The 19,281-nt window shown below is 45.9% G+C and overlaps 1 protein-coding gene across 3 annotated transcripts in view; it reads left to right on the top strand.

The window, feature by feature from the left end:
* The window catches only part of TASOR (transcription activation suppressor), a 364,408-nt gene that overhangs the window by 54,152 nt on the left and 290,975 nt on the right, over positions 1–19,281 (top strand). For all 3 annotated transcript variants that reach the window (XM_063940846.1, XM_063940845.1, XM_063940847.1), the window contains exon 5: positions 3,165–3,256. In XM_063940846.1, the coding sequence (XP_063796916.1) occupies positions 3,165–3,256 (92 nt within the window). The remainder of the gene's footprint in view (positions 1–3,164; positions 3,257–19,281) is intronic.

The raw sequence follows: 19,281 nt of genomic DNA, 5'->3' as shown, positions 1-19,281 counted from the left end.
AGGTGTCGGTCTATGAAAAAAGACATGTTGGAAGTGATGGAATTGGTCCCTGCTATTATGGGATGACTTGGTGTTTTTTTTACAAATTTCCCTAATTTTTCTTGATTTTTTTTAAATTTTATTTTAGTTTTATAATTCATCATATCGATGTCCGGTAGGCTTCAACAAAGTATCAGTAGCTGGAAGATGTCTGGATGAAGAGCCCACTTGCCCGAGTAAATGTCCTGGTGGCTTAGGAAGTCTGTTTCCCAATTTTGGACTCAGGCAATGAAGACAGCAGTCTTCCGGCTTGAAATGTGATGCTCTGTCCTGTGGAAAATGTGCCCAACCTCCTTTGTGGCTCCACAAATGCGTGTGCCATCCTGGTGGCTTATGTAGGGAAAGGCTGTTGGGTTGTCTGACTGCACCTTTACCGGACGACCCTAAAGTAGAGGCTGCGCTGGCCAAAGCGCTCTGTTCACTGCTCTCGGCTTCGGGATATTGATGGATAGACTGCTTTCTGGAGCCATCTACTGACCCTTGAACATCTGACACGTCACCGCCCCCACCCCTGAAGACTTGCATCAGTGGTGAGTAGGACCCAGTCCTGGAACCAAAAGAATGGCCCTTGTCCAGTTGGGACCAGTGGAGCTACCACAAGAAAGTGACAAACCTCTCAAAAGAGTGATAGTCTGAGGTGCAGAAACGGATTGTTCCACAGTGCTAGAATTTCGAAGAGGATGTCTGTGAAACTGGGTGTACTCCAGGTAGAGGTGGAGACCAGAGAGCCCAGGGTCTGCATGCAGGTGTGGTTCGAAGCCCTCAAGAATGCGTAACTCTTGGATTGCGGGGCCTGATTCTTTGATGCAGAAAGGAAGACCCGTTGAACCCTGGAAGTCAGTAAAGCCCTAAGTGTAGTATGTTCTGAGAAGGTGTCAAGGTAGATTTCAGTCAATTGACTATCCATCCATGTGACTGTAGAAGATCCATCATCAGACTGTTGTGATCCCTAGGGACATTTGGAGACTGGGCCAAGAGAAGGTCATCCAGGTAAGGCAGGATTCGGGCACCTCTGCGTCGAAGGTGTGCTGCCATGATCTTCATGAAAACACGAGGAGCAGTGTCCTGGAAGTGATCCTCTCTCACCACAAATCTGAGGAATGGCTGGTTACTGACTTAAATGCCTGTTTACATATTCCCATCTTTGACATCCTAAGCATCCCATGAAACCCCCCCTCCCGGTTCCAGAGCCAGAATACAGGAGCAAAAAGACTGGAGATCCTCAGGTGCCCGTTTAGCGCTTTCAGATTCGGGATGGGCTGAAATGAGCCGTCCTGTTTCTGAACCAGGGAGAGATTGGCTTAGAAACACTTACCTCTGAGATGGGAGGACCGGGATGATGACCTTGGAGGCCAGAAAGAAGTGAATGTACTCCCTGAGACCTCTTGCTTTTACTAGATGTGCAAAGAAGCTGGTAGGAGAAAACTGGGCGTTCTGGAATTGGGCGGTTCCGCAGAAGGAAGGAAAGCAGTCTTGTATGCTGCCACAGTAGCTACTATCTTGTCCAACTCCGGACCAAAGAGGACTTCCCCTGAATATGGAAGAGCCTTCTTAGAGTCTCTGTGATCAGTGAGCCTTCTTAGAGTCCATGTCAGCGCGCCAGGAACGCATCCAGAGGGCGCACCTGGCCGCCACAGCAGACGCTGACACGTTAAAGGTTAAGACACTTGTGTCAATAGCCGCCTCCGCAAGGTAGGAGCCTGCCTCCTTGATGTGCCCCATTAGACAATAACTCCTGTCTGTGTGTATCAGAACTCAGCAGCCAATAGCTTTAGCCACCCAAGCTAATGCAAAGGCTGGCTCAGCTTTGTGAACTGCCCAGCCGGTGGCTGCTCTATAGCGGCGGGTAATGGTGAGCGGCAGAGAGTGACAGTGACTTCAGCATGCCCTCACCTGTCCTGCGCTCTACGCAGCCGCGTATTCAGTGTATGCATAGGGCCGGGCCTGGTGTGTGTCAATGTTATGATTTTCTAGCATTGCCACATAATATAGCGTTGGGTCTTTTGCGCTTAAGACAGAGGCCATGCTCAGACTCCTTTTTTGTGAAGCACACCTATTGGTGTTATAATATGGCTCTTGTATAATAAATGCAATGATTATGTTAAATGAATATTTTAAAATTTAGTATAGGTAATATACATAAATTGTTGCATATATTAATAGACAACTCAATAATAAATGTTTACAGTTTCTCACAAAACCGTGAATGTGGTGCAGCACACTGATTAGGATTGCTTGGGCTTTAATTTGGTATTTGCTTTTCACTTTAACACTTTGCATATAGATGTTCATTCTAATCATTATAATGGCTGTTCAGAAATATGAGACATACGGAACTTTCCAACACCTTCTGTTGCATTTAACATAATTGTTACCACTGGATGACTACATATTAGATATATTTGTGGACAGTTTCATTGAACATAACAGTATTTATAAAATGAATGCAGTATATAAATTAGGCACACCCAAGAGCCCATTACAGTGAAGTTTAATTCTGGCTTTTATGTTTTTTTTTTTTTTTTTGCAAAGTTCTTGGTACACACAGCAAGTCCTGAAGTCCTACAGTTTAACATTTTAGTTATGATGAAAAAGTAACTGAAAAGTCTGTCTATGTATTTCTATTTTGTGTTCAGGCATGTTAGTAATTTGTATCAGTAATTAGACCTCCGTTTGAATTTTTGGGTCACACTCTGCAAATCTGAAGCCAACACATCTTGTTTTTAGTACGATAAACTGATTTGGATATTGCAATTTGGTTATAAACCAATGTCAGTATGTTTACCAATTCCTACTTTTAAAAACGTAGTCACCTTCCGCTTTTCTAAATTGTCCCTCTTTGTTCTGCTTCATGAATGATCTGTTTAGTAGATGTATATTACTGTCGTGTTCATTGATGATGATTGATGTATTCAAAACTACAGCTACTGTTGTAATTATCTAGTGTGCTGCAGACAGCCTTGATGAAAAGGGTTTATAAAAAAAAATCTTCATTTTGAGTGCAGTGCACTGTATAAAAATGGCATTTTTGTGTTTTGCCGAAGTGTGTTTTCATCAAGGAGACATATTGAGATGTACATGTTTCTTACCAACTCGAGCCTTTCTTTTTTTTTTTTTCTCCACAGGAGTGTACCTGTCTAAGTTTTCAGATTTATTGCAAGCCAACCCTTTAGAAGCAGGCACAACTGGGAGTATTTTCATATTTAAAGTAATAAAGGTAAATAATATTTGATCATGGTAAGTAAATTGAACCCAATAAAAAGTGCATTTTTTGTGTGTGACACCTTTGCTTTCTGCAAAGGAGAATTTACATTTCCTGAAACTGACTTTAAAGGGACTATTGCAGAGAGGATTTGGAGCAGGGATCTTGATTATCCCTAAAACTAAATGATCTGCTATTCTCCTCCCCTCTCACCATCAGTCTTCTCTTGGCGTCTCTAACTGCCTGTCTGCCATCTCATCCAGGATGTCTCAGTGCCTCCTGCAACTTAACATTGCCCACACTGAATTGTTTACCCCTTCAAGGGTCTCTTAACATCTTTCTCTCTGTTACACTCACCATTTATTTTGTACCCCAAATCCGCTACTTTGAGGTCTTCCTCAACTTTTTGTGTTCTCCTTTATCTCGCTTTCAGGCCATTTCGCAATCCTGCCTCTTTCACCTCCTTAACGTTGCCAATATCTGCCCTTCCTTCACCCCTGATGTCACCAAAACTCATTTACGCACTCCTAACCACTCGATAATACAGTTCGTACCTGGAGAATTGTATGTTGAACTGTATTGACTGTGTACCTTTTAAGATAAAAATCTTTAAGAGTCTGTGTGACCCTTGGTTCTAGCACTACATATCATCTTATGTTGAATGTTCTTTTTTTCTGACTGATTGGTCCAGCCTCTACAGCAGACGTCGACCCTATTAGTACTATTGTGGTTGAGGCATCCAGTTAAGAAGGTCCTTAACATTAAAGATTGCAAACCAGCCAAAATGCCTGACCCATCTCTTTTTAAGAGGAAAAAAGAGGCAGATTGTCACTCTTCCTCCTCGCCACAATTAGGAGTATCCAACAACATTACTAGTGTATCAAACAATACACATTAATATAGAGGCTTATGGGAACCTGGGAGTCATAGCTCAGTCAGGATAAATAAGCAAATGCTATCAATACAAAGCAAGATGGTACACATACAGAAAAAACTAAACTAAACAACACATATAAAGCACAAATATTATAAAGCACATATATTATAAAGTACCTCTCCAGAAAAAATAAACTTACAAATAATATAGAAATATATACAAAAAATGTATACGAAAAATATTTTATTCTTTTGCAAGTATGTGAAGCCCCCTCTAATAGCAAACCAGTAACTCCTTAATGAAGAAAGATACGAAGAGGGTTATTTTCATTTAATCCACGTGGTGCAATTGTATCAAGACGATATTCCATCGAGCTTCGAATTTTTTAAGCAACGTATCACGATCACCTCCACGTGGCAGTTTGGGGTATGTGGTCAATCAGCATACAACGCATGGTAGAAACTTGGTGACCCAGTTCTAAAAAATGCTTGGCAAGTGGTTTGTCCGAAGTGCCTATTCAACACAGTGTGTTTCAACGCAGATCTAATGGAATATCTATGGTTAGCCATTCGATCACGGAATGATCGTGTAGTCATGCCAATATAATATAACATAACCCACAGGGGCAAAGAAGGAAATATATAACATATTGGCTAGTACAGGTCAGTCTGTCTTAGAGCAATCTTCTCACCAGTATGTGGATGAACAAACATACTGCCACTAGCCATCAAGTGACATGTGACACATCCCGTGCATCTGTAACATCCTGGTTTAGATGGCCTCAGCCACGATCTGGTCTGGTCACTGGGTTGAACAGATGGTCTCATATGGAGTTGACATAAATTTGGCCCTCTTCTGTACACACATATTGGTGGAGGTGTCCCTTTTAGCTGCAGCATTGGGTCTGAAGTAATTACTGCCCAAAATTTATTATAAGTTATCTGTGCTTTATGAGAAGTATAATCAAACGTGCTTAGTCTAACCATTCGGTAAGTTGACCCTTCACCAGTGCACTTCCTAAGTGGATTATGGAAGCAATAGTTAGCTTTCTGTAGACCTCTCTCAACAGTCCTAGACGAGTACCCTCTATCAAGGAATCTCTCTCCTTCATTTCATCTAACTGAATCATAGCAGTCTCAGATGAGGAGTTGGTCCTGAGAACTCTTAGAAATTGAGAAATAGGTAGTTTCTTTGAGTCTTGCTGGTTGTTGACGGTTTGCTTTGGGCAGAGTATTACGATAGAGTAAGCACATTAGATCACACTTCTCATAAAGCACAAATTTACGTCAACTCCTTATGAGACCATCTGTTCATCCCAGTGAACAGACCAGATAGTGGCTGAGGTCATCTAAACCAGGATGTTACAGATGCACTGGATGTGTCGTATGTCACTCGATGGCTAGTGGCAGTATGTTTGTTCATCCATATACTGGCGAGAAGATCGCAGTAGCTAATTGCTCTCCCCATCTCTATCCGGAAGTATCCTATATGGTTGTGGAACGCATCCCTGTCTGTGGATCGCAAGCCGCTATAGTGCTTCTGCCAGCCCAGAGCGCTGTGACGTTGTTTCCTGCACTTGGAATGAGGAGGACAGGGTGAGGCGTGTCTCCTATGTGGAACTCGAGTGGGTGAACATCCGGGACTGTGGCGCATGTGGAGGCTAATATTTGTGTGTACAGAGGGGGAGAGTTATGCGTGTGGCTTAATATTTGTGATAGTCAGTGGTTTGTTGACATTCACTTATATCAGTAGTGGTTTGGGGGTGTAGCGATTTCTGTGTATCATATGTTTGAGGGCGGATGCCTATAATATATGCTGTTTTGCAGGTTCAGTTGGTGAAACCCTGCACAGTGTGTAAGTGATATGATGCACAACAGCCGGACACTCAGGTCTAGTGATTAATCAATTAACCCATGTGTTGAGAGGTATTTATGGGAGGCTCTCAGTGTGTGAGGATGTCACTGCTGCCTGTCTTGATAAAGAGCCTCTTGGGGTCAAAACATCGACTATATATTGAATGATGACCTCCTAATAAAGACTCTGTTGGATTTTAATAATGGCGAGTGCCCTCTATGGTCTGAACGACCTCGGTGGATATATCTGTGGAACATGCGATGTTACCATTGTGGAGCACCCCGGTGATATAGATATATATATATATATATATATATATATATATATATATATATATATATATATATATATATATATATATATATATATATATATATATATATATATATATATATATATAAAAAAATTATATACGGTCAGGAAGACGTGGCACGTAGTCTCTTGATCACTTGATATTAGTGTATTAAACATACATTAGAGACATTACATAATGTGTGTCTAATACACTATTTTCTCTGACGTCCTAAGTGGATGCTGGGGACTCCGTCAGGACCATGGGGATTAGCGGCTCCGCAGGAGACAGGGCACAAAACTAAAGCTTTAGGATCAGGTGGTGTGTACTGGCTCCTCCCCCTATGACCCTCCTCCAAGCCTCAGTTAGGTTTTTGTGCCCGTCCGAGCAGGGTGCAATCTAGGTGGCTCTCTTAAGGAGCTGCTTAGAAAAAGTTTTTAGGTTTCTTATTTTCAGTGAGTCCTGCTGGCAACAGGCTCACTGCATCGAGGGACTTAGGGGAGAGAAGTTCAACTCACCTGCGTGCAGGATGGATTGGCTTCTTAGGCTACTGGACACCATTAGCTCCAGAGGGAGTCGGAACACAGGTCTCACCCTGGGGTTCGTCCCGGAGCCGCGCCGCCGACCCCCCTTGCAGATGCTGAAGATTGAAGGTCCAGAAACCGGCGGCAGAAGGCTTTTCAGTCTTCATGAAGGTAGCGCACAGCACTGCAGCTGTGCGCCATTGTTGTCACACACTTCACACCAACGGTCACGGAGGGTGCAGGGCGTTGCTGGGGGCGCCCTGGGCAGCAATGTATAATACCTTATTCTGGCTAAAAATACATCACATATAGCCCCTGGAGGCTATATGGATGTATTTAACCCCTGCCAGGTCTCAGAAAAACGGGAGAAGAAGCCCGCCGAAAAGGGGGCGGGGCCTATTCTCCTCAGCACACAGCGCCATTTTCCCTCACAGAAAGGCTGGTGGGAAGGCTCCCAGGCTCTCCCCTGCACTGCACTACAGAAACAGGGTTAAAACAGAGAGGGGGGGCACTTATTTGGCGATATGTATATATATATATTAAAATGCTATAAGGGAAAAACACTTATATAAAGGTTGTCCCTGTATAATATAGCGTTTTTGGTGTGTGCTGGCAAACTCTCCCTCTGTCTCCCCAAAGGGCTAGTGGGGTCCTGTCCTCTATCAGAGCATTCCCTGTGTGTGTGCTGTATGTCGGTACTTGTGTGTCGACATGTATGAGGACGATGTTGGTGAGGAGGCGGAGCAATTGCCGGTAATGGTGATGTCACTCTCTAGGGAGTCGACACCGGAATGGATGGCTTATTTAAGGAATTACGTGATAATGTCAACACGCTGCAAGGTCGGTTGACGACATGAGACGGCCGGCAAACCAATTAGTACCTGTCCAGGCGTCTAAAACACCGTCAGGGGCGTTAAAACGTCCTTTTACCTCAGTCGGTCGACACAGACACGGACACTGACTCCAGTGTCGACGGTGAAGAAACAAACGTATTTTCCTTTAGGGCCACACGTTACTTGTTAAGGGCAATGAAGGAGATGTTACATATTTCTGATACTACAAGTACCACAAAAAAGGGTATTATGTGGAGTGTGAAAAAACTACCTATAGTTTTTCCTGAATCAGATAAATTAAATGAAGTGTGTGATGATGCGTGGGTTTCCCCCGATAGAAAATTATTGGCGGTATACCCTTTCCCGCCAGAAGTTATGGCGCGTTGGGAAACACACCTTAGGGTGGATAAGGCGCTCACACGCTTATAAAAACAAGTGGCGTTACCGTCTCCAGATACGGACGCCCTCAAGGAGCCAACTGATAGGAGGTTGGAAAATATCCTAAAAAGTATATACACACATACTGGTGTTATACTGCGACCAGCGATCGCCTCAGCCTGGATGGGCAGCGCTGGGGTGGCTTGGTCGGATTCCCTGACTGGAAATATTGATACCCTTGACAGGGACAGTATTTTATTGACTATAGAGCATTTAAAAGATGCATTTCTATATATGCGAAACTCTGGCATCAAGAGTAAGTGCGATGTCCATATCTGCCAGACGATGTTTATGGACACGACAGTGGTCAGGTGATGCAGATTCCAAACGGCACATGGAAGTATTGCCGTATAAAGGGGAGGAGTTATTTGGGGTCGGTCCATCGGACCTGGTGGCCACGGCAACAGCTAGAAAATCCACCTTTTTTACCCCAAGTCACATCTCAGAAGAAAAAGACATAGTCTTTTCAGCCTCAGTCCTTTCGTCCCCATAATATCTGCCCAGAGATAGAGGTAAGGGAAGAAGACTGCAGCAGGCAGCCCATTCCCAGGAACAGAAGCCTTCCACCGCTTCTGCCAAGTCCTCAGCATGACGCTGGGGCCGTACAAACAGGTGCGGTGGGGGGTCGTCTCAAGAGTTTCAGCACGCAGTGGGCTCACTCGCAAGTGGACCCCTGGATCCTACAAGTAGTATCCCAGGGGTACAGATTGGAAATTCGAGACGTCTCCCCCTCGCAGGTTCCTGAAGTTTGCTTTACCAACGTCTACCTCCGACAGGGAGGCAGTATTGGAAACAATTCACAAGCTGTATTCCCAGCAGGTGATAATCAAAGTACCCCTCCTACAACAAGTAAAGGGGTATTATTCCACACTATATTGTGGTACTGAAGCCAGACAGCTCGGTGAGACCTATTCTAAATGGAGTCACTCAGAGCAGTGATAGCGAACCAGGAAGAAGGGGACTATATGGTGTCCCTGGACATCAAGGATGCTTACCTCCATGTCCAAATTTGCCCTTCTCGCAAAGGGTACCTCAGGTTCGTGGTACAAAACTGTCACTATCAGTTTCAGACGCTGCCGTTTGGATTGTCCACGGCACCCCGGGTCTTTACCAAGGTAATGGCCGAAATGATGATTCTTCTTCAAAGAAAAGGCGTCTTAATTATCCCTTACTTGGACGATCTCCTGATAAGGGCAAGGTCCAGAGAACAGTTGGAGGTCGGAGTAGCACTATCTCAAGTAGTTCTACGACAGCACGGGTGGATTCTAAATATTCCAAAATCGCAGCTGTCTCCGACGACACGTCTGCTGTCCCTAGGGATGATTCTGGACACAGTCCAGAAAAAGGTGTTTCTCCCGGAGGAGAAAGCCAGGGAGTTATCCGAGCTAGTCAGGAACCTCCAAAAACCAGGAAAAGTGTCAGTGCATCATTGCACAAGGATCCTGGGAAAAATGGTGGCTTCTTACGAAGCGATTCCATTCGGCAGATTTCACGCAAGAACTTTTCAGTGGGATCTGCTGGACAAATGGTCCGGATCGCATCTTCAGATGCATCAGCGGATAACCCTGTCTTCAAGGACAAGGGTGTCTCTTCTGTGGTGGCTGCAGAGTGCTCATCTACTAAAGTGCCACGGTTATGCATTCAGGACTGGGTCCTGGTGACCACGGATTCCAGCTTGAAAGGCTGGGGAGCAGTCACACAGGGAAAAAATTTCCAGGGAGTGTGATCAAGTCTGGGGACTTCTCTCCGCATAAATATACTGGAGCTAAGAGCAATTTACAATGCTCTAAGCTTAGCAAGACCTCTGCTTCAAGGTCAGCCGGTATTGATCCAGTGGGACAACATCACGGCAGTCGCCCACGTAAACAGACAGGGCGGCACAAGAAGCAGGAGGACAATGGCAGAAACTGCAAGGATTCTTCGCTGGGCGGAAAATCATGTGATAGCAGTTTTCATTCCGGGAGTGGACAACTGGGAAGCAGACTTCCTCAGCACGACCTCCACCCGGGAGAGTGGGGACTTCATCGAGAAGTTGTTTCCACATGATTGTGCACCGTTGGGAAAGACCAAAGGTGGACATGATGGCGTCCCGCCTGAACAAAAAACTGGACAGGTATTGCGCCAGGTCAAGAGACCCTCAGGAAATAGCTGTGGACGTTCTGGTAACACCATGGGTGTACCAGTCGGTGTATGTGTTCCCTCCTCTGCTTCTCATACCAAAGGTACTGAGAATTATAAGACGTAGAGGAGTAAGAACTATACTCGTGGCTCCGGATGGGCCAAGAAGGACTTGGTACCCGGAACTTCATGAGATGCTCACAGAGGACTCAGGGCCTCTGCCGATAAGAAGGGACTTGCTTCAGCAAGTACCGTGTCTGTTCCAAGACTTACCGCGGGTGCGTTTGACGGCATGGCGGTTGAACGCCGGATCCTAAAAAAAAAAAAAAAAAAAAAAGGCATTCCGGAAGAGGTCATTCCTACCCTGGTCAAAGCCAGGAAGGAGGTGACCGCACAACATTATCACCACATGTGGCGAAAATATGTTGCGTGGTGTGAGGCCAGGAAGGCCCCACGAAGAAATTTCAACTCGGTCGATTCCTGCATTTCCTGCAAACAGGAGTGTCTATGGGCCTCAAATTGGGGTCCATTAAGGTTCAAATTTCGGCCCTGTCGATTTTCTTCCAGAAAGAATTGGCTTCAGTTCCTGAAGTCCAGAAATTTGACAAGGGAGTACTGCATATACAACCCCCTTTTTGTGCCTCCAGTGGCACTGTGGGATCTCAACGTAGTCCTGGGATTCCTCAAATCACGTTGGGTTTAAACCGCTCAAATCTGTGGATTTGAAATATCTCACATGGAAAGTGACCATGATGTTGGCCCTGGCCTCGGCCAGGCGAGTGTCAGAATTGGCGGCTTTGTCTCACAAAAGCCCATATCTGATTGTCCATTCGGACAGGGCAGAGCTGCGGACTCGTCCCCAGTTTCTCCCTAAGGTGGTGTCAGCGTTTCATCTGAACCAGCTTATTGTGGTACCTGCGGCTACTAGAGACTTGGAGGACTCCAAGTTGCTAGATGTTGTCAGGGCCCTGAAAATATAGATTTCCAGTACGGCTGGAGTCAGGAAAACTGACTTGCTGTTATCCTGTATGCACCAAAAAAAAAAAAAAAAAAAACTGGGTGCTCTTGCTTTTAAGCAGACGATTGCTAGTTGAATGTGTAGTACAATTCAGCTTGCACATTCTGTGGTAGGACTGCCACAGCCAAAATATATAAATGCCCATTCCACAAGGAAGGTGGGCTCATCTTGGGCGACTGCCCGAGGGGTCTCGGCTTTACAACTTTGCCGAGTTGCTACTTGGTCAGGGGCACACCCTGGCTGAGGAGGACCTGGAGTTCTCTCACTCGGTGCTGCAGAGTCATCCGCACTCTCCCGCCCGTTTGGGAGCTTTGGTATAATCCCCATGGTCCTGACGGAGTCCCCAGCATCCACTTAGGACGTCAGAGAAAATAAGATTTTACTTACCGATAAATCTATTTCTCGTAGTCCGTAGTGGATGCTGGGCGCCCATCCCAAGTGCGGATTGTCTGCAATACTTGTACATAGTTATTGTTACAAAAAAATCGGGTTGTTATTGTTGTGAGCCGTCTATTCAGAGGCTCCTACGTTTGTCATACTGTTAACTGGGTTTAGATCACAAGTTATACGGTGTGATTGGTGTGGCTGGTATGGGTCTTACCCGGGATTCAATATCCTTCCTTATTGTGTACGCTCGTCCGGGCACAGTATCCTAACTGAGGCTTGGAGGAGGGTCATAGGGGGAGGAGCCAGTACACACCACCTGATCCTAAAGCTTTAGTTTTGTGCCCTGTCTCCTGCGGAGCCGCTAATCCCCATGGTCCTGACGGAGTCCCCAGCATCCACTACGGACTACGAGAAATAGATTTATCGGTAAGTAAAATCTTATTATTAAGTTACTAAGTGCCGCCTCTAAATTCTTGCATTGTTGATACCTCTGGAGGGCACCGGGGCATTTTACCCATTACAGGGGATTGCCAGCCATCTAGTACAGTATGTATACAGTGATCGTGCTGGGATGAAAATTATGTGGGTCCCAGGTACTCATCACTTATGAAATTTTGGGGTCCCACTTCATTGTTTTTGGGTCCCATCATCATTTGTTAGTAAATCTGTTAAATGTCCATCAGACGTCTCTACGTGCCCTTTTAATACACCTCAACCTCTCTAAATGCCCATCAGAATCCCTAAATGCCCTCAGACGTCCCCATCTATAGAGACACTACACATACAGTATATACAGTGGGGGAACTAGTGAAGTGGGCCCATGTGCAAAAAATTTGCTTTGTGTCTCCCACTGATACCCATCTATGCTTAATAAAAATAAGACATGGCTGCACTGAGTGCCCGTCTATTTGCTCTCTTCACAGAGGCGTTTACCCCAAATGCCCCTTATGTGCTCCAAATGCACCTGTGGTCTGACATGCTGCATTCACAGGAACATATTCCCCACTACACATCATTGTTGTGCTACATTCCTCCCAACACACATCACTGCACTACAGTCACCCTATACACTACACTACTTTGCTGCACTACATTACTACACAACTTTATGCACTACATAGCCCCTATACCCTGCACTACACTAAGGGCCTTAATCTAGAACTGATCACTAGCAGGCGATTTTTGCACTGCTGCGATCAGATAGTCGCCACCTACAGGGGGAGTGTATTTTAGCTGTCCAAGTGTGCGAACGCATGTGTAGCAGAGCTGTACAAGCAGATCTTGTGCAGTCTCTGAGTAGCCCAGGACTTATTCATCCACCGTGATCGCTTCAGCCTGTTCAGGACCGGAATTGACATCAGACACCTGCCCTGCAAACGCTTGGACACCCCTGTGTTTCTTTTTCATCCACTAGGGGTCACTGGAGTACTCTTGGGATATGGACGGCTTTAGCAGAACAAAAGACACTGAATATTTAAATTTAGTAACTCTCCTCCCCTCCATATTCCCAGAGTACCTCAGTGTTTTTTCTGTGCTCACAGCAGCAACATGTGTTGTGTGGACCTCCCACACTTATTTTGAATATTAAATTTTTCTTTTTCTTTTTTCTTATTCTTTTTACTAAGCTTTATACACATCCCTTCCCCCCTTCCAAAAGGCGTGGGTCCGGGATAGTGGAAGCTGCTACAAGCAGCTGCTGGCGTGTCGGTCCTCACTACAGAGCACCCTCACAGCCAAGTGCAGATCAACCTGCAGGAAAGGCTGGATGGAGCTTGCAGAAGAAGCCCCGTCATAGCCCCTCACCACAGGCGTCCAGGTATGTTGTGACGGGGCGGTCAGCTCACGCTGCCGCCCCGCTGTGTGGGGAACACTTTCCTTTATGTGCGCCGCCCGCTGCTAACAGTGCACCGCCGCTGGTTAGTCTTTTAAAATTGTCAGCTCCAGGGTCTCTGTGCGGATCACAAAAGATTGCTGTCGATAATTGTCCTGGAACTCCGGGCAATTTACAATGCACTACGACAAGCCATGCACATGCTTCGGTCTCAGACTGTCCAGGTGCAGTCAGACAACGCGACGGTGGTCGCGTACATCAACAAATAAGGAGGAACGAGAAGCCGCATGGCCATGCGGGAAGTAGCTCGAATCCTCAATTGGGCCGAGCATCACTAAGTGATATTGTCGGCAGTGTTCATTCCGGGAGTGGGCAACTGGGAGGCAGATTATCTCAGCCGCCGGGATTTTCATCCAGGAGAATGGGCCTTAAATCCAGAAGTGTTTCACATGTTGGTCCAGAGGTGGGGTTACCCACAAGTGGATCTGATGGCATCGTGCCACAATCACCAAACGCCCCAGTATGTGTCCAGAACGCGAGATCCAAAGGCAGTGGCGGTGGGTGCTCTCACGATCGCGTGGCCATACAGCCTCGTGTATCTGTTTCCACCGTTTCCGCTGCTCCCTCTGTTGCTAAAACGGATCAAAAGAGTTCGCCACAGTCATACTAGTGGCGCCTCATTGGCCTCGGAGAGCTTGGTTCTCGGATCTCTGCGGACTACTCGCAGACGATCCTTGGCCGCTCCCGCTACGTCCGGACCTGTTACAATGCGGCTGCATTTGACGGGGTGGCTGTTGAGACCGCCCTCTTAAGAGAGGACATTCCAGATTCGGTTATACCAACCATGTTACGTGCTAGGAAGCCTGTTATGGCAGCTCATTATTACAGAATTTGGCGTGCCTATCTAGGTTGGTGTGAAGCTCGGGAGTTTCCGACATCCTCTTTCCAGTTATCCCGTCTTTTGTTATTTCTACAGACGGTTAGATGGAGGACTGTGTTTATCTACAATAAAGGTGCAGGTATCTGCTTTGTCAATTTACTTTCAAAGACGATTGGCTCTATTGCCGTCTGTACACACCTTTCTGCAAGGTGTCCTCAGAGTACAGCCTCCATTCATTCCACCTACTGCGCCATGGGACTTGAATCTGGTTTTAGATTTCTTACAGTCTTCATATTTTGAACCCTTACAACAAGTGGATATTAAGTTTCTCACTTGGAAAACAATTTTTCTACTAGCCTTAGCTTCGGCAAGGCGTGTTTCAGATTTGGGTGCCTTGTCATGCAAGCCACCGTATTTGGTGTTTCATGATGACAGAGACGAATCCCGCTTTCTTGCCAAAGGTAGTGTCATCTTTTCACATCAATCAACCAATAGTAGTTCCTGTGTTAACCAAAGATTCTGGAACTTTGGATGTGGTACGCGCACTACGAGTTTATGTATCCCGAACGTCTACAGTTCGTAAGACGGATACGTTGTTTGTTCTCTATGATGCTGCCAAGATGGGTTGGCCAGCTTCTAAACAGACCTTATCCAGATGGATTAAACTGACCTATACGTCAGGCTTACCTTCATGCTAGGTTACAGCTGCCTACATCAGTAACGGCTCATTCCACACGTTCTGTGGGAACTTCATGGGAAGCTGGTCGTGGAGCTTCTACGACGCAGCTTTACTGTGCGGCTACGTGGTCATCAATGCACACGTTTGTGCGCTTTTACAAGTTTGATACGTTTGCGGCATCGGCATCTAGCTTTGGCCGCCTAGTGTTACAGGTGCCAAACAGCTCTCCCGCCCACGGGGGAAGCTTTGGTATGTCCCAAGAGTACTCCAGTGACCCCTAGTGGATGAAAAAGAAAATAGGATTTTGGTACTTACCAGGTAAATCCTTTTCTTTGAATCCATAGGGGTCACTGGACGCCCACCCAGAGCAGTTTTACCTGGTTTGTGGTTAGTTCAGGGGATCTTATGGTAACACGTTCTCACCGACTGGTTCAAATTTTCAAGTTCTATTGGTTATGGTGTCAACTGTTTAGTTGTCAGTAACGTTATGTGTCAACTTCATTGTTGTCCGTTATGTTATATGTAATTCTCCATTGTCAACCTCTCTATCGCTCCTGTTCGGCTCAGTAAAAAACACTGAGGTACTCTGGGAATATGGAGGGGAGAAGAGTTACTAAATTTAAATATTCAGTGCCTTGTGTTCTGCTAAAGCCGTCCATATCCCAAGAGTACTCCAATGCCCCCTATGGATTCAAAGAAAAGGATTTACCTGGCAAGTACCAAAATCCTATTTTCTCCAAACACTCCCAGAAAACAGTCAGTTGACGCCCACAAACGCCTTCTTCCTGTCAATCTCCTTGTGAATGCCCGTGCCAATGGATCCTTCGCACAAACCCATCACTGAGCGGTGATCCGCTTTGTACCTATGCAACGCACCTGCTCATTGTGGTGCATACGCAGTGTAGACCTGACCGCCTGCTGTGCGAAAACGCAGCCTAGCGATCAGGTCTGAATTACCCCCCCCTCACCCCCCAAGTTACTGCACTTTACCCTATACGCCACAGTACATCCCCCCCCTATACTGCACTACATCACGACTACACTACATTCCCCCCAATGTGCTGCACTATATCACTACATTACTACACTATGTCCCCCTCCCTATGCGCTTCACTAAATCACTGCAGTACACAACCCATGAACATTAGTATCGTTCCTCGAGATAACTTCCCAGCTCCTCTGTCCTATGGAGCTCCAAAAGGGTAGAACGAGGGCGCAGGCAGGGATGAGTGGAAGGGAGAGCAAATTAAAATTCTGGGTGACAGGGTGGAGGGAAAGGAATGGGAGAGATCCGATTAGAATAGAGCGGCATTGTAGAGGGGATGAAAGGGAGTGCTGGTTCTGCAGCAGCCGTCACCTACTCTTTTCTTGCCAAGAACACACGCATATAGATGTTTATATATAGCACTGCCACTGAATTTGCATGTTTTTAATATTTTAATATATTCAAGCAAAGAGGCTGGCGATAGATAGAGATATGTATAATTAGTTGGTACACAAAGATGGTGCACTCCGGTCTCTATCAATCAATTCACTAACTCCTGTGTAAGTCAGCGTTTTGGCTCTTTAATTAGCTTTTTTTCAAGACCTATAGGGGCCCATTTGTCAAACGGTATTTGTGGCTATGCCTCCGAAAATGGGTGTTTTCAGGGACATAGCTGCAAATACTATGGATCCCTGCAATGTATGAAGAAGGGATCGCAGCAGGTATCTCTGATACCTGCTGCGATCCCTTCATTGCCTTCTGCAGACGCATTCCCCATAGGTTTCTACCTATGATATATTAATATCGAAATTGGCCTACGCAATCTCCTGATTGTGGTAGCCCATTGCAGCCTTACAGTTAAGCCTTACAAAAGAGCAACTTGAGTGCCGGATTTAAGACTTTACCATACCTCCAACTGTACCAATTTTCTGGGACTGTCCCACTCGCGGTGGGGGCAGTTGGCAGGCTCGTGTTACTCACTGCTCAGCACAGTGTCTGTTCATTGGAGATGGAGGGAGAGAGGGCATGCCAGCAGCTAACAGAGTGCTGGGCATGTCCCCTTAGTGACTAAAATGGGGGAGTGGCTTGTGATTACGGTACTCCCGTGAAGCCATGCCCCTCACACTCAGGCCATACCCTTTTTCTAGCTGAAATTAACAAATGTTGGGAGGTATAACTTCAACATACACTGGTGCTTACGTGTATTATGTTAAAAACATGCAAGTGACAGCACAGGAAGTATAGCAGCCCACATATAGATGTACATAGGCACCCCTCTCCCTTACACATTTTAATTTTTTTATGTACACACAAACACATCACCTTGTGTTCGGAGGAGAGGAGTGCAGCAGTCTGTCAGCTGCTGCGCTGTAAGGATCTACTGTTGTGCTGCATCAGCTACCCGGGACCTCCGTGGCTACCCCCTGCCCCTATCGATTACTGAAGCCGCGAGGGCAATGCTGTGGCTGCATGACCCATTGGCGCGGCAGCAGCATGGATCGGCCCTGCAGGGGTAGGTACTCAGAACCCTTTTCCTGCGTGCGCCATTGCCCCCAGCCGCCTGCTACTGGCATCTTCCCCCGCAAACAGTTCTCTGATAAATAACCTATGCGGCACCGCTGCTTTCTCCAGTAAGGTCATTGGCGTCATGCCCTGCCCAGGGGTGACAGCCCCCAGCCACACACAGCAGGGATGGATGTTCCAGCCGGGTCCCATGCGGAGCAAAGGGTGAGAGGGGAGGGCAGGAGGTCACACACTCTCTCTCTCTCTCTCTCTCTCTCTCTCTCTCTCTCTCTCTCTCTCTCTCTCTCTCTCTCCATGGTCTCCTCCCATTCCTCTGCCATTAGTGAATGAAACTGACTGACACAGGACAGCGCTGCTGATTCGTCAGAGTGCGTCCTGTGATACCCAGCGTTTTTTTAATGTTCGGGTCCCCGTGGTCAATAACTGTATAAAATATGCGTTATAGCGCATTCTTGCGAACACTGTGTATGTGTGTGTGCTTCAGAGCGCTCTTGACCTCCGACTGGGGCGACTGTTAATCTTTCAGCAGGACAACGACCGTAAGCACACAGCCAAGATATCAAAGTGGTGGCTTCAGGACAACTCTATGAATGTCCTTGAGTGGCACAGCCAGAGCCCAGACTTGAATCCGATTGAACATCTCTGGGGAGATCTGAAAATGGATGTGCACGGACGTTTCCCATCCAACCTGATGGAGGTTGAGAGGTGCAAAGAGGAATGGGTGAAATTACCCAAAGATAGGTGTGCCAAGCTTGTGGCATCATATTCAAAATGACTTGAGGCTGTAATTGCTGCCAAAGGTGCATCAACAAAGTATTGAGCAAAGGCTGTGAATACTTATGTACATTGATTTCTTAATTTTTTATTAATACATTTGCAAAAATCTCAACTTTTTTCACATTATTATGGAGTATTGTGTGTAGAATTTTGAGTGAAAAAATTATTTTATTCCATTTGGAATAAGGCTGTAACATAACAAAATTGTAGAAAAAGTGAAGCGGTTTTGAGCTTGGCACACTGTTTTGCTGGTCGCCTTTTACTAGTTTTCTATGAGGATAGATCTGTACTGCAGACAATCATCTCAACCTGAAGTCCTCTCCCGTTTTCACATGAACAGGAAATAAGCGTTCCTGCTTTACCACAGGGAATTCAATCTAACACAGACCACTTTCTTCAACGTCGAAGTTGTGATAAGTTTACAAATTAATATAATATTCAGAGCACACAAGATATTTTGTTGCTTTGACAATTTTTTTTTTATTTTTATTTTTATTGTGCTTTCCATCTTTAGGAAAGGCTAGCTGGTTGTAAGCAGACCACTGGCCAATATATTTCAATGGTATTCTATCAAGCGTACACTTCAGAAGGAAAACCTGTACTGGACAGAATTATAGCCCACTCTGCTTGGTCTGTGGGGTTTTGTGGTCGGTAGGACACGGTGCTTCCCCTGAAACAGCTTTGTATGGCTGCTATCTGGTCTTCGGTATAAAGTATATAAATTTGACTCATTGGCATTCATGTGCTAGCTTTCTACGTGCTTTGTGCAGCTCCAGAGCGTTCCCTCCCATGAGGACAGCTTTGGGCTATCCTCAGAGTTCTACAGTAGCCCCACACTCCTTGTTCCTTCTTCCTTTGTGTTGGATATTGGACAGTTTTTGTTCCTTTTTTCCTATTAAGTGTCTTGTTGGCATAGATTAGTTCTATCTCCTGTACTTTTCCACTATCATCCGGCTTTGTAAATTAGCAACTAAGGTGCCGTTGGCCATTGGGGTATAAAGGGGGAGACATTTTTTTATTTTT

Source organism: Pseudophryne corroboree, chromosome 9 (genome assembly GCF_028390025.1).
Source record: "Pseudophryne corroboree isolate aPseCor3 chromosome 9, aPseCor3.hap2, whole genome shotgun sequence".
NCBI lineage: Eukaryota > Metazoa > Chordata > Amphibia > Anura > Myobatrachidae > Pseudophryne > Pseudophryne corroboree.
The sequence above is the reverse complement of the archived record's forward strand: the minus strand, read 5'-3'. Positions and strand labels throughout refer to the sequence as shown.